At 54.1% G+C, this 24,376-nt stretch overlaps 1 protein-coding gene across 5 annotated transcripts in view; it reads right to left on the bottom strand.

The window, feature by feature from the left end:
- PLXNA4 (plexin A4) overlaps positions 1-24,376 on the bottom strand; it is a 502,572-nt gene that overhangs the window by 80,643 nt on the left and 397,553 nt on the right. For all 5 annotated transcript variants that reach the window (XM_021078941.1, XM_021078938.1, XM_021078940.1 and 2 more), the window contains 4 exons: positions 21,925-22,039; positions 8,655-8,855; positions 2,389-2,485; positions 1,820-2,010 (listed from right to left, as the gene is read on the bottom strand). In XM_021078941.1, coding sequence (XP_020934600.1) covers positions 1,820-2,010; positions 2,389-2,485; positions 8,655-8,855; positions 21,925-22,039 — 604 coding nt within the window. The remainder of the gene's footprint in view (positions 1-1,819; positions 2,011-2,388; positions 2,486-8,654; positions 8,856-21,924; positions 22,040-24,376) is intronic.

The raw sequence follows: 24,376 nt of genomic DNA, 5'->3' as shown, positions 1-24,376 counted from the left end.
GCTGTGGCATAGTATCTCCGATTTGACCCCTAGCCTGGGAACCTCCATATGCTGCAGGTGAGGCCCTAAAAAAGCAAAAAAAGCGGGGAAAAAAAAAAAGAAGAAGACATTTTCCCAGAGACACGTACAGAAGGAAGACACAGGAAGAAGACGGCCACCTACAAGCCAAGGGGAGGGGACTGGACCAGACCCTTCCCCCTCAGTCCTTACAGGGAACCAACGCGCAACACCCTGATGTCAACTTCCAGCCTCCAGAACCCAGAGAGAACACGCCTTTTTGTTGTTTAAGACACTCTGTTGCAGCAGGCCTAGGAATCCACACAGCAGGATGTTGTGAGGCCGGATGACGTGAGGGATATGCAGCTATTTCACAAACTCTAAAGCACCACACAGACATTCAGCCGTTGTTCGGGTTGCAGAGGCGGGGGGTGTGTGCAACTGCACAGAGCTGGAGGCCCAGTCCACGCTCACTGCGGCCGGCAGACGGAGCTTCCTCTCCTCTGCGTGCCCCTGTCCCCCTCTGCGGCATTATTATCATCAGCACCAGCCACAGCAAAGACGCACTGAGCACCTACTATGTGCTAAGCACTGGGCCACAGGTACAGACATCATCCTGCTGCTGAGACATGCATGTCTCTTACTTACCTCTCTTACTTATTTCATGAGAGGAGCAAGGGATTCTAGCCATGGTGGTGGCGGGGGCAGGGGGTACCTTAGGGGGTCTGTCTGTCAGGAGAAGGGAGGTGAAGACACCCGGGCAGTGATGGGCTTAGATGTGCGATTTAACAGTGATTTTTTTTTTTTTTTTGCTTTTTAGGGCATATGGAAGTCCCCAGGCTAGGGGTCGAATCAGAGCTGTAGCTGCCAGCCTACACCCCAGCCACAGCAACGAGGGATTTGAACTGGGTCTGTGACCTATACCACAGCTCACAGTCACCTTGGATCCTTAACCCACTGAGCAAGGCCAGGGATCAAACCTGTGTCTTCATGGATACTAGCCGGGTATGTTACTGCTGAGCCACAGCAGGAGCTCCCAGTTTCACAACGATTGTGACAATGTGGATGATGAACGAGGAGGAGGAGGAGGAAGGTGGTGAGACCCTGGGCTGGGGTACAGCCAAGCGTTTTGCACGGATTCGCTCATATAACCCCTGTACGGCCCCCTGAGGTGGATGCTTAGACCCATGGCACAGGTGAGGAGGCTGAGGCTCAGAGACAGAGAGGAAGTAGCCCCAGGGTGCCCAGCAAGCAGTTGGGATTAGCAAATGGAGCTGGGGTTCAAACGCTCTTCTCCGTGGATGCAGCATCTGCACGTTTAGCTGTGCCCTGCCCTTCCCTGCTCCTGGCTCCATGGCCTGTGCTCCCTCCCTCCTCCTGAATGGTGCTCCTGGTCCCTCTCTGCCGTCTTGCAGCTCAGGTTGTGCTTTGTGTGAGCCTGAGGCTCTGTGTTCTTGAGCCCCACCTTGCCTCTGCTCCTGTGGGGCCTGCTTAATGAGGCTGCCACCAATGCAGCTTCATGGCCTTGTCACCGAGACTCCTGGGGACAGGGAAGAGGTGCGAGGACTTGGAGTCCTTTCCGATACAGATCACCCAGAGACCCCAACAAGGCAGCCGAGCTCTGTCTGCTCTCAACCTCCCTCAGTAAAGGAAGGGCCTCCAAACTGAGCTGACGGCATCTGCGGACTTGCAGGAACATCCAGCTGGGGCACCTGGTGGTCACTGGGGTGACAGACACCATGCCAGGCACGGCTCTCAGGGCCCAGCCCATGGCAGGGCAGGGCTCAGCAGCCCAGAGAGGGCCCAGTGGACCCTGGCTCACCTCTGTGATGCGGGGGTTCGTGCACTTGCTGTTGGCACCTGACAGCTCCAGCCACTGGCTCTCGTGGATGGGGCAGTGCTGCCGCAGGGTGCACTGCCCTTGGCCTTGGCACCAGCCGCACTCGAAGTCCGGATCCGCCTTGAGGCACAGCCCGCAGCTCTCTCGCCTGGCACCGCACTTATAGAGGTGAACTGCAGGCAAAGGGCAAGAGGGTCTTGGGGGTGGGGCCAGCGGGCTGGGAAGGGCCCCCGGGTGTGGACCAGGAGTGCAGTCCCAGTCTCAACAACAGGACACCAAGCAGGTTGTCCCCTCAGTCCTTTGGATGCAGCCAAGGCCTGAGCAGAAGAACTTGCGTGGGAGGTAGGTTCCCCCCCAGGCCCAGAGGACAGCCCTGTTCCCTCTGCTGCACGCCTGGGAGCCGCCCGAGCAGCCAGCGGTCACAGAGCAATGGGGATGCTGGAGTGGCGTGGAGGGCGGGGTTGGCTTGGGTGGGGGACCGAATGGCCCTGCCCGTAAATGGGAGCTGCCCCCTCCTTCCTCTGCCACCCGAGAGCTCGCTCCTGCTTCACCTTCGTTCTGCGCTGGGTTGTCGATGTTGAAGTGCCCGTTCCACACGACCGTCAGCTCCACCGGCAGGTTGTTGATCTCCATGCCTTCGTAGGAATACTGCAGCCGGGGGAAAGGAGGGAGCGGGCTCGCTGGGATTTCCAGGGAGGGCCCATGCCTGGCCGGGTGCCCACAAGAGTGCACAGGGCTGAGGCCAGGCCAAGACTGTGTGCGTGTGTCTCTCTCTGTGTGTGAGTGATGCACACACACACAGAGACACACGCACACAGTCTTGGCCTGGCCTCAGCCGTGTGCACTCCACCCTGTGCATCACTCACACACACACACACACACACACCTCCCCGCAGGTGGACAGGGTGGGGAAGCACATCTCAGGGGACTGGAGCAGAAGGTCAAGAAGCTAAGGCAGGAAGGGGCCGGGCCTGTGGGACACCCACTTGGAATGCGGGGTCATGGAGCAGATGTGAGTAAGTGGCTTGGCCACCTTCTCCGGACGCCTGTTCCCACCAGCCGGGCTTTCCCCCAGATGTTTCACAGAGGGAGGAGCCTCCCTTCTCCTCGGCTGCCCAGAGGACGGCCAGCCTTTAGGCTCCGCCAGGCCCCCCGAGTGATTTGTGGACTTGAATTTCCACGACATGATCGGGGAAGGTGGGTGCTTTGCCAGAGGTCTGATCGACTCGCAGGCAGGGGAGAAACGAAGGGAGTGCACCCTTCAGGGGATGAGTGTCTGCGGGTTAACCGAGAAGAGGACTGGGTGGGGCTCAGAGGTGGGGTGGGAAATCCCGTAGGGCACAGACCTGAGAATCTGGGTCAAGACCTCAAAGGCTCCAAGACCGAGGCTTGGCTCCCACGGGGGAGCTGCCTCCAGGCCTCTGGGTCCTGCTCCCCTGCCCAGCTCTCCTCAGAGTCTGATACCCCACTTACACCTGGCTGGGTCCGTCCCACGGGACTGTGATGCTAAGGGGGGCTGCTGAAGTGGGGGGCCACTTGGACCGTCTCCCAGCGTGCCAGCCCCCATCTGCCTTCTGAGAGCAGGTGCTTCTCCATCCCCAGAGATGGAGGGCAGGTGGCAAGAATGCGGAGCCTGCCCTGGGCAGCATTTCCAAGCCCTACCTGGTGATTTTCTCATTATTCCACTGGATTCTGCCCACCACGGGGGGTGGGTTAGAGGATCAGAGCTGAGACAGGTTTTCTGCAGAGGAGGGGCTGAGGGCGGGCAGTTTGCTGGAAGAGTTCAGTGCAGGGCCCTTGGCTGGAAGCTGCGTTTGCAGAGCCAGTGGGCTTTTTAAACATAGAATTTGTTTGGAGGTCCTGGGCCGTGGGATGCTCGTGGATACTGTGGCAGATGGCTGATGCCCCTCCCTCACAGGGGAAAGGACAGCACAGAAAATGCGCCAGCTGGGGAGGGTCCCAGTGCCTCTGCCTCTGTAGCTCATCCATAGCGGCTTCTAAAGGAGATGTTTGCACCCTAACCTGGGAAATGGCCCTGTGTCCCTGAGTTACAGAATGCGCTCCCTGGTGAACACGCCGTGACATGGTCCTCATGCAGAAACGTAAGTAGGATATGTGTCTAGTCGTCTTCACTCCAAAAAAATGTCACCAACTCCCTGGTGATGGCACCCTGGCCATCCCCACTCATACGATCTCCCTCGAGACTAAGGACCCCTCGGCCAGGGCCAGGGTCCAGGCTCAGCAGAATAAAGCAAAGCTCCCTACCCCTGCAGAAACAATATAGGAGAACATCTTTTTTTGACCACCCACAACTCAGCTCGTGACTCAGAAGCCTTTCGCCATGTAGCCCAGTAACCCGTTCCCCAGAGATTAAGTGGGGCATTCCAAGCCATCCTGTGTTTTCTCAAAAAAACCTCTTTTGTTCTAGACTGTGGGTCTCAGCGTGGTCTTTGGACCACCTTCACCAGATCATGGTGGTGGGCAGTTCCCGTCATGGCACAGTGGAAATGAATCCGACTAATAACCATAAGGATGTGGGTTTGCTCCCTGGCTTCATTGCCCAGTGGGTCGGGGATCCAGCATTGCGGTGAGCTGTGGTGTAGGTCAGCGACACGGCTTGGATCCTGCATGGCTGTGGCTGTGGCGTAGGCTGGCAGCTGTAGCTCTGATTCAACCTCTAGCCTGGGAACCTCCATATGCCGTGAGTTTGGCCCTAAAAAGCAAAAAAAAAAAAAAAAAAAAAATCATGCTGGGGTCGGGGTGGGGATAAGGGATGAGGTCTACTACCTGCAGATTCCAGGGCCCCCCCCAGACCTGCTGAATTAGAGTCTCCAGAGACAGGAGCATTTCAATGAGGTGCCCTCATGAGTCTGGTTGCTGCCGAAGTTAGAGATTCGCTGTTCTTTGCTGTCTGCTAACAGCAGGGAGACAGAGCACCTGCCTGGGGGGGGAGTGTGCAGGAGCAGAGGAGAGGGGGAGGGAGAGAACACTTTCCAGACCGTGCCCCCCCCCATTTCCTCCTCTAGCCAAGCTCCCACTGCCCACCCACCCCAGTCCCTCCTCAAGGCCCCAGCGAGGGAAAGGGGGTGAGGGTCAATGTCAGGCTTCTCTGGCCTCTAGAAGGGATACTGGCGGTGCCTAAATCACCAACCAGCCAGGGCCCTGCCTCGCAGGCCTGGGTCTGGCCAGGACCCAAAGTGGAAGGAAGAGGCAGCCACCAGGGGTGCGTGGGCCGAAGATGAATAGAACCTTCAAGCCCCGCTCAGGAAGGACCTGGAATCCCCCAGAGAGCAAGGCCTGTGCATGCACGGGAGGGCTTCATGCACGAGTGTGTGCAACGGGTGTTGATGTGAGAAGGGGGCTGTGCACACCTCCGCAGTATCTATGCCTTCAGACATGCGTGTGCACGCGAGCATACACGGGCACGCACGAGTACTGCCATCAAGCGGCTCCGCAGTCACCGGCTGTGCAAATGTGGGCAGACAGTCCGGGTCTCAGAATCCCCGTGTGTCGAGGGGGCATGACACACAGTGCGCACCTCGAGGGATTGCTGGGAGGGTTCGCGATAACCAGCCGATGCTCTGAGCACGGTGCCTGTCGCAGAGAATGAGCACCCAAATATTATTGTGTATTTGAATCTCTGTGTGTACACTTGGGGATGCTGCACAAAAATACACTTGTGTTCCCTGTGTTTATGTTTATAGGGAATAATAATAGCAGCACGTATTGAGTGTTTATGCACCAGACACTTGGCGCATATGGAGGTGCACGCGTACGAGAACACTCATGTGTTCAGATGTACATGTGTGTGTCTGCTTGCATTTTCTTCTTGAAGAAAATAAAAATAAAACAGGCTTTAAGGACCACATATGCTGGGCCATGCTTCCTCTTTCTCCTCCCCATTCCTGAGACCTCGATTCTGCAGAAAACATGAACCCTGGGGGTCCCCACCAGCTCCTTGGTCTCTAGGGAAGTCACTCTCCTTTCTGGAAATGCCCTCTCCCCCAGTGACCTACATCCTGCAGGAAGAGGGCAGGCAGACAGCTGGGGAGCCTGGACCAGGGGAGGGCTCCCATCCCCCATGCCTCCCCACCTCTGCTCCACTTAGCATTTATATAGCTCTCTGTAATCAGTGGGCAGTTAATCTGCACAAAGCCCAGAGCAGAGGGAAGAGTGTTTCAGGCTCCCAGGGGCCAGGAGGTTAAGTGTCTCAATCAAGGTCTGGTCCATCGGGGCCCAGCTTGTGGAGGATGCAGCGCATCCCCTGTGGAAGTGTAAACTCAGTTTCTCCACTTTCTAAAGCAAAGAGAAGCCCTCTGTATAATTTGGACATTCTTTTCTCCAACCATTCCCTTGTCTGAGCTATTTTGCTGGAAAGTTCCATCATTCTCTCATCCACATAAGAAGCCTGTGTAGGCTGTGTTCCTCTGCTGGACCCCTTCCCAGCAGTGCTCTAGTAAAACAAGAAGGGGGAAAAGGTGGGAGTTCCCTTTGTGGCTCAGTGGTTAACGAACCCAACTAGGATCCATGAGGATGCGGGTTCGACCCCTGGCTTTGCTCAGTGAGTTAAAGATCCGGCATTGCCGCAGGTGGGCTGCAGCTCCAATTCAACCCCTAGCCTGGAAACCTCCATATGCCGTCTCGGTGTGGGCCTAAAATGCAAAAAAAAAAAGAAAAAAGAAGAAGAAGGGGAAAAGGTACCTCCCCCATTGGTCTCCCCATTTTGTTTTGCACCTTTGTAAACTGGGCACCACGAAAAACTGCGAGGTCCCCTAGGTTGGGAGAAGCTGGGCCTTCGCCCCAGGGCCTCACAGTCAGGCCCATGCTGGGGGGCAGCAGCACCTTTCCTTGTTCCACAGGTACCGACCAGGGTGCCAGCACCAGGTACCCCGAGGGGGTGCCGCAGAAGAGACCTGGCCCCCTCCTGCCCCGCTGTCACCAGAAGTGTCTCCCTCTATTCAACAGTCAGCCGAAGCCCAGCACCCCTGAGGCCCAGTCTTGCGACATCCGCATCCCGCTGCTGGAGGAACCCAGAGGCCACAGACTGGGTCCTCCCCCCTGATACCTCTGGGGCCTGGAAACCTGGGGCAGCTTCTCTGAGGAAACGAGGCTGTTTTCTCCAAGGCCCCAAATCCCTACAAGTTTGCTGCTTTGCCTCACTCTCCTCATGAGACTGACTTATCTGGGGGAGAATCATTTGAGCCAGACCCCGGGCTGGTCTGCATGGCCTCAGGATTTCCCAGGAAGCAGGAGGTGTTGAATAGCCCTTTTGCTTGCAGTTTTAACCTGGGGAGCTCCAGAATCTGCACCACAGCCTGGCTGTCCGGGGAGGAGGAAGACGTGTACTTGGGAGAAGTGGGGACACATCTGGGGTTTCAGAGGTTGGGAGGTTCAGCCCCAGTTCAGTTCCTGTAATGCTGAGCAGCCCTGGACTGGTGTATGAGCCTCTCTGAGCTCCAATTACCCCTAGACTGCTTCCTGCAGGAAGAGTGGGGTGCTCCGAGGACAAGCTTTATCCGGGACCCTCCTGGTCCCACATCATGGCCCCCAACATGGTCACTGCCTATAAGTTACCCATGAGCAATGACAGGGATGAATGGCAGGCAGCCCCAGATCCAGGCCTGGCCCTGCCTGCGTGACCTTGAGCACATCACTCACCCTCTGAGTAAGAGTGGGTTACCCCAAAGCGAGTGGAGCCTCGGGGTCAGTTTCAGGGCACTCTGCACTCACCTGCACAGCCTCTCCTAAGGCCTGCCTCCTGCATATCTCATTTGCACTGATGTACTTTATTCTTTTTTTTTATTTTTGTCTTTTTAGGGCAGCACCCATGGCATATGGAGGTTCCCAGGCTAGGGGTCGAATCAGAGCTACAGCTGCCAGCCTACACCATAGTCACGGCAATGTGGGATCCAAGCCATGTCTGCGACCTACACCACAGCTCACAGCAACGCTGGATCCTTAACCCACTGAGCAGGGCCAAGGATCAAACCCACGTCGTCATGGATACTAGTCAGGTTCATTACCACTTAGCCACGACAGGACTCCAGATGTGCTTCATTCTTAAAGAAGGTCCCCTGGTTGTGTAACTCTCAGCCCCACAAACCAAGATCCGCCCTTGCTTCCGGGCCTCCAGTTTCTCTTCTGTACCACGAAGAAGAATGTACGGCTTGAAAGTGTTACAAGTCTGTAAGACTCATGTTTGTCCCTGAGCATCTGGGTGTGCAGAAGGCGCCCAGAAAGGGAGAATGGGGGAGAGCAGAGCTGGGAAGGCCAGCAGGGGGGCAGGCACTTGGTGGTGCACAGTTAGGGGTCAGGCGAAGGCCCCTGGCAGCAGGAGGCCACTGACCCATCATTGGTCCAGCATGGACCGTGCAGATTTCTAAGTCCTGAGCAGGGTTTGTGTGGATCTACGCAGTTCACCCCTGGCTACCTCCCTCCTGTTCGCAGGTGCTGGTTTGTCTCAGAAGCTGTGTGTGCTGGGAAACAGCCTTTGTGTGGGTGTGCAGGCCACGGTGGGCCTTTGAGGTCTCAGGTGAGGCCCTGGAGTCAGCCCTGGTGGGAAGGCAAGGCCCGGGGCTTGCAGAGCTGCTCTGGGGAAGGTGGGTGGGCACACCTTGCAAATATATCTGCTCACGACAGTGCTCGGTGGCCCCACGGCTCGCATCACGGCCCCTGCTGGGTCACCATGACAATGCCACACAACGGGCAGACCCTTGGTGGGCTGAGCTGGCTGGTGAGCTGGGCCGGGGGAAGGGGCTGGCAGGGAGCAGAGCTACTGGAGCAGGGAGAGCCCTGGGGGATGCGGGGTGGCACTCACAGAGCTGTTCTGGCACTGCACGCGGGAGCTGTTGAAGCGCAGGGCTGGCACCCTCTGCTCGCTGCCCTGGATGCGGAGGACGCACTCGTACCCACGCTGCCCCGACTGCGGCTGCGGGAGGTTCTTGGCCTTCAGGGTGATGGGCTTGATCACCTCCACGGGCACCAGGATCTTGTCCACTCGCAGCAGCTGGGGGCAGTCCTGGGGACAGACAGCGAGGCTCAGGCTGGGGAGCAGGAAGCCGAAGGTGCAGGAGCCCCAGATGTCACCCGGATGTTCACCGGCTCCACCCTCCCAGCGGCTCACCACGCGCAGCCTCAGGCACGGCTGCCCACCCCGCCGTCGTGGGGGAGGAGGGGGACCGAGGAATCCTGGGTCCCGGCATTGCCACCTTGAGGCCACTCTTTGTGGAGGTCGATCCCTGCCGTCTTCGGCTTCCCTATGGACCAGGAGATCCCCGTGGTCCAGACTCCTGGCGGTCCCCTCTCAGCACCCCTCCCTCCAACCCCGGAAGACTGACCCCACTGGCTGGGTGGCCCAGGTCCCACTTTGCACTGACAACCCCTTTGCTTCGGTTCTTGGCTGTCAAGAGCTGAGATGGAGGCTGGGGGTGGGGGTGGGGGTGGGGGGGCCCATGCAAGCAGCTCTGCAGGGATGCAAAGCCCTGGGCCAAGGCTCTGGAATGTGAGTCTGGACCATCGCAGGAAGGCAGGGGGAGGACCTTCCACAGGTGGGCTGATCTGTCCCTTGGGAATGTTCTGGAATGAGCCCCAGAGACTTTTTATAGCCAGGATCTTCTGACTGAGCTCTGGGGATAATCTGACTCTAAGAAAATGCCTCTCAGAGCAGATCCACACGGAGCCCCTCCTGATGGGTTCCTCCCCCAGCCAAGGGGCCCCAAGCACATTTGGGGATGGAGGAAATGAATAACTGGGATGTTTTGGGACAATCAGCTCCGTCCCGGGAGGAGTGGCAGGAGAATGAGGTCAAATGAGGAGCATGGTACTCTGCCCAGCTGAGAGGTGGGAGGTGGGGTAGCTGCTAGCTTCTCCGGAGTTAGGAGGAAGCGACCTTGGCCTGGGCAGGAGTGAGGGTCTGGGTCAGGCATGTACCTCCTCTGGGTTCCTCCCTCTGTGGCACTGTTCGGGGCATGGCGACAGAGACAGATGGCTGCTGGGCAGGGTGGCTGTCCGAAGCATGGATTATACATTCTTTGTGAAGATGCTGCCTTAAGGGCTCACTGCTGACTCTTGGGCCCCCCAGCCCCAGCCTACTAACCCAGCAAAGTAAAGCAGAAAGGAAGCAGAGGGAAGGGCAGGTGGGAGGGGCCCCAGAAAACCAGGCACCTGGCAGCTGTCCCTCCTGGGTCAGAAAACAAGCATGAGCCCGTCTGTCACTGAGAGCTGCCAGATAGGAATCAAGCACCTCACACACACATCCCCACTTTGAGACGCAACTTTTTATCCATCAATTGGGTGGGATCAAAATGAGACAGGAGGGAAGAGAGCAGGGCACAGCCCTTAAAGAATGACACAGCCCTGGAGGATACGACAAACACTGGTTGGAACCAACTAGGTCCGAGATGGCGGATGATTAACTTCCCGTGGACCCTGAGCTTCACTAGACGCTCACTGGGACACCTCGGCCGAATGACACGCCCACAGGCACCAGGAGGAGCATCAAACGCCCAGCAATGGGTGGTGGCCCAATTCTTGGAAACCCCCACCCCTTCCCTGAAATAGTTGGAATAATCCTCCTACTCATTAGCCTGTGAAATTGCCCAGCCCATGAAAACCCACCACTCCCTATCCTGCAGCCTCTGGACGTTCACCCGACTGAGAGTGGAGTGTGTTTCTCCCAGGGCCACTCTCGCCTTCTGAGACGGCGCACACTTTGTCTGTCTCTCAAGAAATCTACTTCTTACCTAGCACTTTGCCTCTCGCTGAATCCTTTCCATGCTGAGACATAAAGAACCTGAATTTCAGCCAGACTGGGACCAGGTGTGTGATTTGAATAAAAAAAGACAGTGGGTTCAAGTTCCAGTCTGGGTTTTGGCCAGGTTTGCATCCCAGCCCGTGGGTTCAGGTCCCATTCTGAGTCCTGCCCGGGTTTGAGTCCCAGCAGGTGGATTCGAGTCCCAGTCCGAGGTGTACAGTTTCATAAGGAGGCATTCGGTTCTAACTAGGGCTGATTCCATGATGTGTGTGGTCTCACTTCTGCTCTTCCTGATTATCCCATAGCCTTGTTTTAAGGGACCACTCGAGACCCACTAAATGAATCCCCTTTTCTCTTCTGGGCTGCCTACTCCTTTACCCTGAAGAGCAGCTAGACGAGGAGCAGCAGACCCAGCAATCCCACTTATGGGGCTGCATCCAAAGGAACTGAAAGCAGGGTCTCGAGGAGATCCTTGATGCCCACGCTCATGGCAGCATCCCTCGCAACAGCCAAAAGGCGGAGGCAACCGAGGTACCATCACGGATGGATACGCAAAACATGATCTCTGCAGACAATGGAATATGATCCAGCCTTTAAAAAGGAGGGGATTCTAACACACGATACATCACAGATGAATCCTGAAAATAATGGACTGAAATAAACACATGTGAAATAAGCCAGTCACTGGAGGACAAACACTACACAATTCCACCCACATGAGGTACCTGGGGTTGACAACTTCATCGAGACAGAAGGTAGAAGGCTGATTTCTGGGGGAGTTAGTGTTTAATAGGTACAGAGTTGCAGTTGGGCAAGACAAATTGAGCTCTGGAGGTGGATGGTGGGGATGGTTGTACAACAACACGCAGGTAGGTAATGCCACTAAGCTTACACATAAATTGGCAAAGATGGTAAGAGACATGTCTTTGGTCACAGTTTAAAACAAACAAATAAACAAATAAATAAAACAAAGAGGAGCAGGAGGAGGGGAGAAGGGACAGAGGCCACAGCCTGGACCCTGCCTGTGGCCTGGAGGCTCCAGAGCCCATGGGTCTCCAGGGACCTTGAGGTCCCGCATGGAGAGAGTCTTAGCGCTCCATCCTGTGCCCTTGCCTTTGCTGCCATCTCAGCCCCCTGCCCGGGCAAGATGGGGGCATGGGTCACAAAGAAGACAAGAGCGATTTGGTGGAGAAGATGAAGCTCGGGCCGGAGTGGGAGGCACGTGAGGCTGGAGACGCAGGAGAGAAGATCAAGGTCAAGTGCACGGCGGTGAGCCGGAGGGGCCAGGCCAGTCCGCGCTCCACTCCTCCCTCCACCCGAGGCCCTGGCAGCTCTCCTTCTCCTCAGTCAAGCCCAAGCCTGACCCTGCCTACATCCACATCTGCAGCGGGGAGCTGGGGCTAGGGCTGTGTTTAAAGAAAGAACGCAAGAGCTGGAATCTCTTATCTCCAAGTCCTACAGGAAAATATGGCAGCTCCTGAATGGTTCCCTGGGAGGGTGTGAATCTGAGAGTCCTCTGAACCAATCTAAGGATCCCTTCTCCTTGGCAAAGGAGAAGGCAAGGCTGGGAGGAGAAAACTAATGGGTCGGTGCCACCAGATGTGCTATCAGCTGGAGAACTCAGATGCCAACCCACCATCTTTCCTGCCCTTAATGAAGGAGGTGAGTTTCTACAGACAGGATGGGATGGTGGGTCAGAAGGGTCTCCCAGAGAGGAGCAGGACCACCTCCCGTGGTGGGCTGGAGCCTTGCCTGGGGGCTGGCCCGGTCTGGCTGGGAATCTGGAAGCGGAGCCCCTCTTCCCCTGTAAGATTCCCACTGAGGCTTGTTACCAGTGAGTTCTCTAATGAATCCTGATTGCCAGTGGCCCCATAAAGGCCTAGTTTACATATAAAAAGGTTGGTGGCTCTGAGACTAAGTTCATTAATAATAATTGCAGAGGCCCACGGCTGGGCCGGGCCCATTTTCCTCTGGTGAGGCTGCTGATTGACTCCAGTGTCCCTCCTAATTGAAATGTGAAATGGCAATTTTCCCCTCGGCAACAGGGCACGAAGGGCCCACTGCCACCGTGGGCTGCCTCCGCCTTCCATCCCAGCTCCCTAGACCCTGCCTGGCCTCATGCTGAGATCCCAGGTACGAAAGCACCTGTGAGTGGGATGCTCGTGGGGAATTTCAGAGCAGTGTCCTCATTTCTCTGTGACTCGTGGCTGACGCCGTTTCCCAGCACTTTGGCCGTGGCCCTCACGGCGGCCCTCTCTAAACTGGTTTAGGAACCCCGTAAGTATAAGTCCATCTTCACCTGCTAATTTCCGTCTTGAACGGGCTCTAAACATTGCTCGGCTTCACTAGAAATGAGATGATTAAAAGCTCGTCCTCCACAGGGTCATCGGCAAGGAGCCCACAAACTACCATGTATCATGTGCCAGGCGTGGAGGGAGCACACACTCAACTAGTTTGCTCCCTCCTCACCCTTTCAAGGCAGAATAACTGAGGCAGGCGGTGCAGGAGCGTGGGCTTCGCTGCGTTTTTTGATATGGCTATTGATTAACACGTGTGGCTTAAGGGCTCCAGGGAGTAACATCCCCACCAGCCCTGTTTCTTGCAGGGAGGGTACCTACACCCAGATGGACATTCATCTCTAACCCACTCCTCATCTGATAGAAAAGCAATGAGAGCAATGGTGACTCTGTCTACGGGAAGAGAAGGGCAAAGAAACCATGAGACTTACGGGACACTGCCACCCCTAAACCCCCTATTGGACAAGGACTGATGTAGCCAACTGGGCAATGGGAGAAAACCGCAATTTCTGGACCCCATGTTGGTACCCCCTACCCCTGTCTTTAAGGGATAAAACCCCCTATAGGACAACAGAAGGGGGGACTCTTCTTCCGCCTCCCAGCTGTCCTGGGAGCTGTTCACTTTCCTGTAATAAAGTCTTTGCTTGCTTGTTGCCTGTGTGTTCGAGAAGTTCATTTGGCTCTGTGAACAACAACCCAGATTCCGGTAGCATCTCGCTGGCATCACTTCCCCCTCAGCTCAGGCTGCATCTGGTCCCTTGATTACTCCCTTTTCCTACCTCTTCTCCCAAGGCTCCATCTCCCCTGCTGCCATCTCTGTGAGCTTTTCCATAAACACACATCACCTCCCACCATCCAGCTTATCCACCCTTCTAGGTCTCAGAGGCTGACAATTTCCACAGCTCTGAGTGCTCCAAACACAAGGGTGACAGGTAGGGAGGTCCTAGTTCTGTCCACTTTTCACCAATCTCCTTTCCTGGAAGGTTCCCTGTGCTCTGAGACGGGACCTCTGCCACCCAACCACATGGCAAGTCCCCAGACCCTCCTCATCCATGAAATGAAAAGGCTGGTTTGGATTCAGTGAATTTTCTGGCCCCGGTTCTATTATGAACCCAGTCGATGCCCTGGGACATCTCCTTACATAATCTTTCAGAAGCTCGGTTTCCCTGTCTCTAAAACGGGAGTAGCAAATGCCTGCTCAACTAGCTCAAAGCATGGTGTGCCAAGTGCCAACTACTACGTGCTGGGGGTGGGCTGGGGTGGGGGACTTTGTGGGGGAGGCTGGTCTCCTGGAAGGGCCATTTACCTACCAGGAGGAAAGCATTTTAATATTTGAATAACTGGCATATTGCAACCTGGTCGAGCCATACAGGTGGGTACAGCTCTGATGAGCAGTGTGTGCCACTTGTTCTAGCTAACACAATGAGCTTGACACGAGGGGGACGAGGATTGAACCCAGTCACATCCCACCACCTCCATCACCTTACACACGTTTGGCCTTCTGCTATCTTGTTTCATGACACAACACATAGGATCACCCCCCATCCATGAGAAAGAATTAAGGACATCAGCCCCCTCACTCAGTCCCCACCAGGATGATGGGCAAGACCCTGTCACCATTGTCTTCCGGACTTTGGTCCCCAGATGATGATCTAGCCCGCTTACAGAATTCCTCAAAAACATACTATCTTTCTCTTTTCGAGGAAGATATTTCTCTGAACAATCATGTGAAAGGGCCAGCTCTTGGAGGGTGGAAAACACCTGCATTTGACCAGACTGTTTGGAGACAAATGGACGCATAAGAACCAGATCCCCTCGGAGGCTGTTTTGCCCATGGCTCTGCAGCAGTGAGAAAGGACTGAGGGTGGGGAAAGGGGTGGCCTGAGGTGTGAGAAGATCTTTAACATCTTGGCTTTCAGGAAGGAGCTCCAGTGGGCTCCAGATCCACCATCTAGCCCTGTGCATATTTTGGTTTCCACTGAAATGCCCGCAGAAGTAGAGATGGCACCGCTCAGCCATCTCTGAGCTTACAGGGGGAACATGAATGCCAAGCCCCCCATATGGGAGCAAGAAAGATGCCTCTCCATCTACCATGTCCAGCGTGTCAGTGGCTGCTTTATACAGAGGTTTCATTGCATATTTAAATAATTGAACAAGGACATAAAGAATGCTGCCCCGCTGGGAGAGGAAAAGCTACCTTCAGGGCTGGTGCAGCCTGAGGAGGGGGTGGTAGGCTGTGGATTTACAGCCCCTGGTGTGTTTACAAGATGAGGGCTCTAATTCTCTCTGTTGTTAGACTGGGGGGCTGGGGGAGGTGAAGCTCTGGTGGGGAGCTGGGTGGGGGGCAGCAGAGGGGCAGCTAAGGAATAAGTAATTTGCCGGTCACCCCTCCCCCCATGTCACCTCAGCCCCCATCAATTCCAAAGACAAGTCAGCCCCAGTCCCAGCCCACCCCCTAAATTTATTTATACTCCCCTTCTCAGACCCATAGTGCCCAATCCAAAAATGCAATGCACCATATATTTTCCTTGCTGTTCCCCAAGTTTATAATGCCATTAGCGTGATCTACGAGGGGCTGGTTTATGGAGAGCGCGAAGTAATAATACAAAGAGGAAATACCCATAACCTTCAGCGGGGGAGGGGCAGAGGAGGTTGCTGGAGAGCGCAGGTGGGTGGAGGAATGGCAGCCCAGTGATGGAATGCCTGCAGTGGGGGTGGCGCATGGTGGAAGCACGTTCTTCAGCTGGGTTTGCCTTTGTTTGCTCCCAGGAGGGTGAAGGGCATGGCAAGGATGCTTTTGCTCCCTGGGGTTGGGTCCCAGGAATGGCTCTTCCGGAAGAAGGAGAGTTGAATGGCTAAGGTGGGCTGGCCTGATCTCCTTCAAGTCCCACTGTGGGGAAATACCCTTGGCCTGCCCTGTCTCTGGGTGTGGGGCTTATTTCAGCCGCTGCCCAGGGCCTGGACCTTCCCTGCCTTGCCAGCTTTTCAGTCCCGGGGTAGGACTGACCTTGGGATCAGCAGATTTCTAATACCCATCCTGGCTACGGATTCCTCTCAGGGGTACCGAGGTGGGAAGGGATCTGGGGAGAACCTTTCAAGTAGGTCTTGGGAAATCAAATAGAACTGCTTTGGCCTCTTCTGATCCTACAACTGTTCTCTGAAGTGGACGCTCGGGTTGAACTTCAAGAAGAAAGGGACCTTCTGCAGGAAGCTGAGCCTGTCCATGGCGGGCCAGATGTGCCTCACCTTCCTGGCAAAGCCCATCCAGGCTAAAGCCTCAAGGATGGAGCTTCAGCAGCAGCTCATTTTGTGTCTCAGTTTATTCTTATTAAAATTAAAAAAATTAAAGTATAGTCAATTTACAATGTGGGGTGCCAATTTCTGCTGAAGAGCAAAGTGTCGGAGTTACACATACACATACACTCGTTGTAATATTCTTTTCCACCAAGGTCTATCCCAGCAGCTGGGCTGAGTTCCCTGCTCTACACAGTAGCACCTTGCTGTTCATCCTTTCTAAATGTAACAGTTTGCAACTACTAACCCCAAACTCCTGGGGAGGGAGAGGGATGGATTGGGAGGTTGGGGTGGGTAGATAGTAGATGCTTTTCAGTTTAGATGAGAAGTCCCAGTGAAATAGACCATCGAGGATAAATTCTTGCTGGTGGATTTGCTTTACCACGGAAGTTCACCTCTGTTCCCCAAGAATCATTGCTATTAAGTGTGTGGGTTTGATGGGGGGCTCAGGCCACCCAGCAGAGGAGCGGGTGGTGGGGGTTCCAGAGCCATGGGGAGACCAGCGGCCCCTCCTACTTGGTGGAGATGAGGGCACGGCCATGTTCAGGGCTGCCCTCGGGAAAGGCCATCCCAGTGGGAATCAAGGAGTCCCCACTGATGCTGGGAGGGCAGGATGGAGCAGGAAGACTCTGCGGTCCCACTTTAGCTTTCCCTCGCCTTCCTCTCCCTCTTCTCTTTGGTACCCAGGGTCTGGCAGCTGATCTAAAGACCCAGGGTTGGTATCACAATGCCTTCATTAGCTGAAACAAAATCATTCCCTGTAACTGGAATATAGTGACTATAACTGACATATGTTATTGGGCGTTCTATTTCTAATAATTGTAGTTATGCGAGAATACTTGCCATTAATATCATAACAACAATGATCGACCAGTTCTCTGTTCCAGACCAATAACTTCACCTGAATGCACTCTTTGTTCAGAAAAAAAAAAAAAAAGGTAATTCAACATGCCTGGTGACAGTCAACAAAGCCAGTGTTGAAACTGGAAGACGGATGGATGAAAGCTTTTCTAGGGATACAGGATGCTGCTGGGGTGTTGAGGGGCCACCTGGCAGCCCCCTTCTTGGCTAACAAAAGGCCCCTGTCCACATCCCTACACTCAAAGGTTGAAAGCAAATGAAATTCTTCCAGAAGAGTCACTGGGCCTTTCGTTCCCAGGATGGGTCTGAGCCTGGAAGTCCAGGGCAGCTGCCAGCCTGAGGCTGTATGTGAACCCCCCTGTTGGGCTGAACTGGGGGACCTAGGCCACCCTTGGACACTCAGCCACTTCTTGAGTGTGGATTTCTCTTTGGTGCTTTCCGGATTATTTCCACTGACAGTCACAGAACTTCAGAGGTCATATGGACCAAGGGTCCCATTTCACACAACTCTAAATACAGTTACAGATCTCTCATGCACTTTTAAACCTTCCATAATGCCTCGCGTGTGGGAAATGCTGGGGAAGTGGGTAACAGGATGAGAGGTGAGCCACAGCAATGCTTCAGAGGGTCTTGCTATGAATGAGCTTTTCCCCTGGCCTGGAGAAGGATGCTTGTGGCTGGGGGCGTCTATAAAACCATCTTTCCCCTTTTTTTTTTTTTTGGTTTTTTGCATTTTCTTGGGCTGCTCCCATGGCATATGGAGGTTCCCAGGCTAGGGGTCGAATCGGAGCTGTAGCCGCCAGCCTACACCATAGCCACAGCACCTCGGGATCTGAGCTGCGTCTGCAACCTACATGACAACTCACGATCCTTAACCCAGTGAGCAAGGCCAGGAACCGAACCCACAACCTCAAGGTTCCTAGTCGGATTCGTTAATCACTGTGCCACAATGGGAACTCCCTAAAACCATCTCTCCTTATCAGCCCTTATTCCTGCTACCAGCCCTTTCCGGAAACAAAAGTATAGAAAACAAAGCTACATGAAAAAAACCCATCATATTGCCACTAGCAGCCTGGGCTTTTTTTAAAGCTCTGACTTTAATGACCCCCTTCCACGGGCCTAAAAACGGCTGCAATTGGCCAGTAGTCCACAAAATATTTAAATAAATATTTTCTCCCTTGGCACCGTCTCCAGGAAGATGCTGCTACAACAACCACCGTGAGGAGGTCAACTCTGGCCCCTCCTCTGCGTCATGTTCAAAATGGTCCATTACTGAGCTGCAACCTCCAAGCTAGGACCCAAAGCACAGCTTCAAAACTTCCTTCTCTTTGCATGGAAGAGCACCCAAGAAAAGAAAAGGCACAGTGAGCTCCATTCAGGGATGTGACGAGGGAGGCACGGGGATTCCGAGTTAGCTGGGAGCCTGCCCCTGTGATGGTTTGCCAGGCTCATCATAAAACAGCTCACATAAAATGGAAAGAGCTGGGGCCACAAAGGTGGGTTAGTCCTTTTCCATATGTCACATTCCTCCAGGCTTCTCCCTCTTCCGAGGACCCTGACACCAAATCCTCTGAGGTCCCGTAAGTCCCCAGAGACTTTTGCCACCACCAGGTACAGATGGCTGCTTGAAGACATGATACTTTCATGAAGACCCCTGAACTGCCCTGGGAAATGCAGTGGGCTCTTGCTTTATTCTTTTCTAGGTTTTTTTTTTTCCTTTTTCTGAGCAGCAGATCCCAGCTCCTTTTGTGTATTTAAAAGAAAAAAAAAAAAAAAAACTTGGGAAAAAAGGAGCAAATAAGAAAGAAAAAGCAGAAATTTGAAAAGCTCCTTCAAGGTAATTAAATGATTAGGGGACTTTAAAATCCACCAGATACCTCAATTGTCTCTGTTTCCACTTTATTCTTGGGTCTCTCCCCACATGAAATCCCTGCCAGATGCAGCAGCCCTGAAAGTCAGAGAGAGCCTGCAAACCTCTCTGTCTCTGCTCCCATCAAATGACTTGGAGGTTTCCGGATGACAGAAGAAGAGGGGGTTCCCCGGCTCTCAGCCCCTGGTTTGGGGGGCCAACCAGCCCTACTTCTGCTCCTGATCCCACACCCCCACGACAAGGGCCCAGGATTGAGGAGGCCGTACAGTCTTCCATCAGGGGCTTCCTGCCAAAGTGTGCCCCTTGGCTGTCAGACCCGTCTGGCCTATTAGCTTTTAGCTTCTTATTGTCTTAACGAAAAGCAGAGAATTGACACATAGAAATTAGATTCATATTCCGACTTAAAGTCATGAGGGAACCTCTTTTTTTCACTTTCCCTCTGAAGGTCTGGGTCGCTTTTCCACATTCTGAATTCACAGCAGCCATTTCCAGCTGTGGCAGACCCCGTCGGAAAAGGAGAAGGGCCGTCTCTGGAGACTTCTACGGCCTCTTCTTCTTACTTACGTACTGACTTACATTTATGTATGTATGTACGTATTTGCCACACTACCTACGTATGGAAGTTCCTGGGCCAGGGATTGAATCTGAGCCACAGCTGTGGCAACACCAGATCCTTTAACCCACTATGCTGGGCCAGGGGTCGAACCCGAGCCTCCCTCTGTAGCAAACAGCTGTGGCAGTTGTATTCTATTTTTTTTTCTTTCTTTTCTTAGGGCTGCACCCCGGCATATGGAAGTTCCCAGGTCAAAATGGAGCTGCAGCTCCCAGCTTATGCCATGGCCTCAGCAACGGGGGACCTAAGCCATGTCTGCGACCTACACCCCAGCTCACAGCAATGCCGGATCCTTAACCCACTGAGCAAGGCCAGGGATCGACCCCATGTCTTCATGGAGACTAGTTAGGTTTGTTACCACTGAGCCACAATGGGAACTCTGGCAGCTGGATTCTTAACCCACTGGGCCACAGCGGGAACTCCCACAGCCTCTTTTTGTTCTGGTCTGAAGCCTGCAGGTTACTTGATGGAAGCGGAGAAGAAGTTTGCAGGCTCTCTCCAGCTCTCCGGACTGTGTAATGGACAGGGGGGGTTCATGTGTGGAGAGGCCCAAGCATAAAATGCAAGCAGAGACAACTGAGCTGCCTGGTGGATTTCAAAGGCCCCCAATTGTTCCTTACCTTGAAGGAGCTTTTCGAAGTTCTGCTTTTCTGGTCTTGTTTGCTCTATTTGTCCCTCTGTGCAATCGGCTCGTTCTCTCCCCCGACAACCTCAGCATCCCTTGCCTTTCCCTCCATGATGAATTGTGCTGCTCACTCTCTGCCTGAAGAATCCCTGCTCAGACACCAGAGCCTGGAAAAATGGGCTCGGAGGCTCGGGCTTCCTCGACACTGGGCACAATTCAGGCATTTTTCCTGGGTGAGGAGAGCCCCACACAGCAGGTGCTGGTGCGGGGTGTCCGTCACCCCTCCCTTCCAGAGGCAGGACCGCTTCCCTCCTGCCACTGTGGGACTGGCCTAAGTCAGCGTTTTCAGTGGGGTGGGAGTCTAGGGGGCTGGGGCGCATGCACCGTGATGGGCCTCTCTGTTCCCACCACGTCTCTCCTTCCCCCACGCACTCCTTATACGCCCACACCTGGGCAGTTCCTTGCTCTCAGGGCGATGGGTTTGCCACATGGTCACGGTGCCTGTGTGGGTGCGTGAAGGGAGCCAGAAGGTACCCCGAGACTCGGGGGTAGGGAGACGTCGGAGCCTAAGTCCACTGCTGGCTGAGAGAGGGCCCTGTCCCCACATGCGGTGGGGTCCCCCCAGCACCATACGTATAGCACCTCCCTATATAAAGCAACCACTCTGTTGCCCATTGCTCATTGGCCCAATGTTTAGAGTCCCACAAGCACCACACTGTTTGAACAACAGACCTTTCCAAAGTGTTTTTATACCCATTATCCACGGGGTCTTTGCCCACCAACTTAGACTCTCAGAGAGGAAACAACATAGCCATAGGGTATTTCTATTACCGCGTTGAAGAGTTTTCAAAGATCAGACTAAAGATGAGGAGGGAATAGAAACAGCATCTTAGCCGTGGAGCCTGACTCCCCGCAAAATCACACAGTGCTGCCTTCACTCTGAGGCTCTCATCTGGCTGGACCAGCGGGAGACCCTGGATCTCTAACAGGTTCCCATGTCATGCTGCTAGTGCTGGTCTGGGGACCACATTTTTAAGAACCACTGCTCTGGCAGGTGAGTGAGCGACCATCCACTCATTCTTTTTTTTTTTTTTTTTCTTTTAGGACTGCACCTGCAGCATATGGAGGTTCCCAGGTGAGGGGCTGAATCAGAGCTGTAGCTGCTGGCCCACACCACAGCCACAGCAAAGCTGGATCCACGTGGCATCTGAGAGCTACACCACAGCTCATGGCAACACCGGATCCTTAACCCACTGAGCAAGATCAGGGATCGAACCTCCGTCCTCATGGATACTAGCCAGGTTCATTATCCCTGAGCCACCACAGGAACTCCATATTTTTATTCTTAAACTTCTCTCCCTGTCACTCAACTTGATCTCTTTGATCTCAGTTCTGCTCTGTGGATGGTGTTCTGAGGGACAGCTGAGGAGTCGCTACACAGTCTATTGTGTGCTTTTGATTATTTCCAGGACGCGTGCGTGCACACACACACACCCCTAATTTCTCTGGAACTGTTCTAGAACTCACCTAGTGTGTGGAGGGTCCTCCAGGCTGGAATGATCTGGAATGCATCTTTGTCTGTAACTGAGCCCCCAGGACTGACCCAGAGAGCAGAGTTCCGCTTGTTTAGTGCTTTCTCGAAATGGTGCCCTCAGAGTCAGCGTGGTGAGGAGGGCGTAGTCCTGTGGGATGTGCCCTTGCTGTCTCTCTAAAGGGAAGAAGGCCTACCCGTGGGTCCCATGCTCACAGCAAACAGCACCCACTGTGGGACCTACCTCAGGCAGCTTTACCCGGCCTTCCTGGAAGGAGCAAGTCTTGGGATCGTGGGTGCAGACGTGCCGATATTTACACCAGTGGCAGCGGTATGGGCTCTCCACGCAAGACAGGCACCTGGGCACAGAGGAGGAAGAGACACACTTCATAGAACCTGCATGAATCCAAAGCAGAAAGCCTGACTCTAGGGCCTAGCAAAACATGTTCTTAGTAGGAGGAGCAGATCTTATAAAAATCCACCTCTTTCCTCTCCAAGTCCTCAGGAAGCCAGGAGTCTCTGGCCTCCACCCCTTCACCCAGGAAGTTGACAGCCCCATCCTCCAAATTCTCATCAAACACCCTCCAAGTTTACAGGATGGCGCCCTCTTTTGGGCGCCCTCATCGGGGAAACAATGAGGTCCAGGACAGAGCAACTCATCCAGAGACCCCACAGCAGTCAGGGAAAACAGTGAAACTGACTTTTAATTCACATTGACTCCAGGGTCTTGGCTGACTGGGACCCACCCTGGCAGAGGAAGGCTGCTCCCACAGTGTGATGGGCTCTTGTAGAGTTGGCAACCCAACCTCCCCTCAATATTCCCAGGAAGCACAGGCAACTTTATAAAAGCTTCTTCTTGCTTAAAACTCAGCATGGGTCCCTTCTTCCAAAAGGTCAAACCCACACGCCTTGCCATGCAGGCTAAGCCCTCCACGGCGGCCAGGTGCACTGTTCCCATGTGTGTCTGGTGCTTCGGCCAAGAACAGGCCCTTCTCCCCACATGCTGTCCTTCCACCTGGAGTTCACTTTCCTCTACCTTTTTTGGCCAGTGGAGAGTTGGTCTCCTTGGGGCCTTTATTCCCCCAAACCCCTTGTTTACATCTCTGGGACAGTATGGTTGCATTACAGTTTACTTGTTTACCGTCCTGTTCATCCACTAGTCCACTAGGCCATGATTCTTGGAGAGTAGGAATTGAGTATTTCTTTTCTTTTTTCTTTTTTTCTTTTTTTTTTGTCTTTTTGCCATTTCTTGGGCTGCTCCTGTGGCATATGGAGGTTCCCAGGCTAGGGGTCTAATCGGAGCTGTAGCTGCCAGCCTACGCCAGAGCCACAGCAACATGGGATCCGAGCCGCGTCTGCAACCTACACCACAGCTCACAGCAAAGCCGGATCGTTAACCCACTGAGCAAGGGCAGGGATCGAACCCGCAACCTCATGATTCCTAGTCGGATTCGTTAACCACCGCGCCACGACGGGAACTCCCTGCATCTTATTCATTTCTGATCCTCTCTGTCTAATGAGTAACATCCTGTCTTGCACCAAAGATGCCTAAAATCATTTTATGGACTGAACGGAAACGTTGAGCGTGGTTTCATCTACCTGCTCTACTTTCCTAGGGGGCAGAAGGCGGGCGAGGGATTGGGCCATCAAGTGGTAAAGCCATGGGAAGCTCTGTGGGAAGAAGCAGGAGAAGAATTCCAAAGTTGAAGCAATTTGGCTGGGAGGACCGGCTGGCTCTGGACTCCCAGCTGTCATAACCAGACAGAGCCCACTGGCCTGGAGCCCCAAATATCTTTGGTTTTGTTCACTAACTTGTCCTATACGGACAGGAAAACAAAGCATTATATTAAAACAAGCAAAGCTCTTTGAGAGCTATGGTTTTCAAACTGTGCTCTGTGGAACGCTGGGGGTTCCGTGGAGCATCTTTGGAGACTGTGTGGCATGTGAGGGGTTCCAGGTCCCCTTATCCCTCAAGCATCTCCCACTTCTATCTATTCTGTATATTGGGCTTTCACACCTAAGGGTGGTGGGAGAAAGGTTTCTGTGGTGAACGAAAGGTTTGTGCCTTCTCACTGTGCTCCAAGTCCATCATTTCAGAGAGGAAATAATAATATAATAACAGAAATAGTACAGTGACTAAACTGTGGGCCAGACGTGGCTCTAACTGCTATTCTTGGTGTGGCTCGTCTGGCCCTCGGAGCCTCCTGTGGGCTGAGCAGGGCTGATGACCAGGGGCAGCAACCAGCGATGTCCCAGCCAACGGACCGTGCCCTTGCCATGGCATGGCAGCTGTTAAATATTTGGGCAACAGCCCCAGGAGGCGGACTGCTATTTCCTCATTCACAGAGGACACAGGGGCACAGAATGGCTATGTTCCCTAGCTGGTCTGCCTCCATCCTCCACACCTTCCCTTGGAAGTAGAAGCTTCAAACAGCGCCAGAGCTGGAGCCAGAGCCCCCCAGGCTGAAGCCTGCCTCTGCCCCTCGCCAGGCTGAGTCCTGACCCAGCCTCCAGCAGAACCGAGTGTTCAGATGACTCTGTGGACCATCTCCCGCCCCGCCCCCCAGATCCCTCCTCTCGCCTGGGGGGCTGGCTGCTCTGCTCTTCAGGTGATAAGCACCCCCTCCTCAACAGATGGTGGAAAGTGAATCAGGTGAGACAGATTTATGCCAGAGAAGATGTATGGCCGAGGGACT

This window comes from Sus scrofa, chromosome 18, assembly GCF_000003025.6.
Source record: "Sus scrofa isolate TJ Tabasco breed Duroc chromosome 18, Sscrofa11.1, whole genome shotgun sequence".
NCBI classification, from domain to species: Eukaryota; Metazoa; Chordata; class Mammalia; order Artiodactyla; family Suidae; genus Sus; species Sus scrofa.
This window is presented reverse-complemented; position numbering and strand designations above follow the sequence as displayed.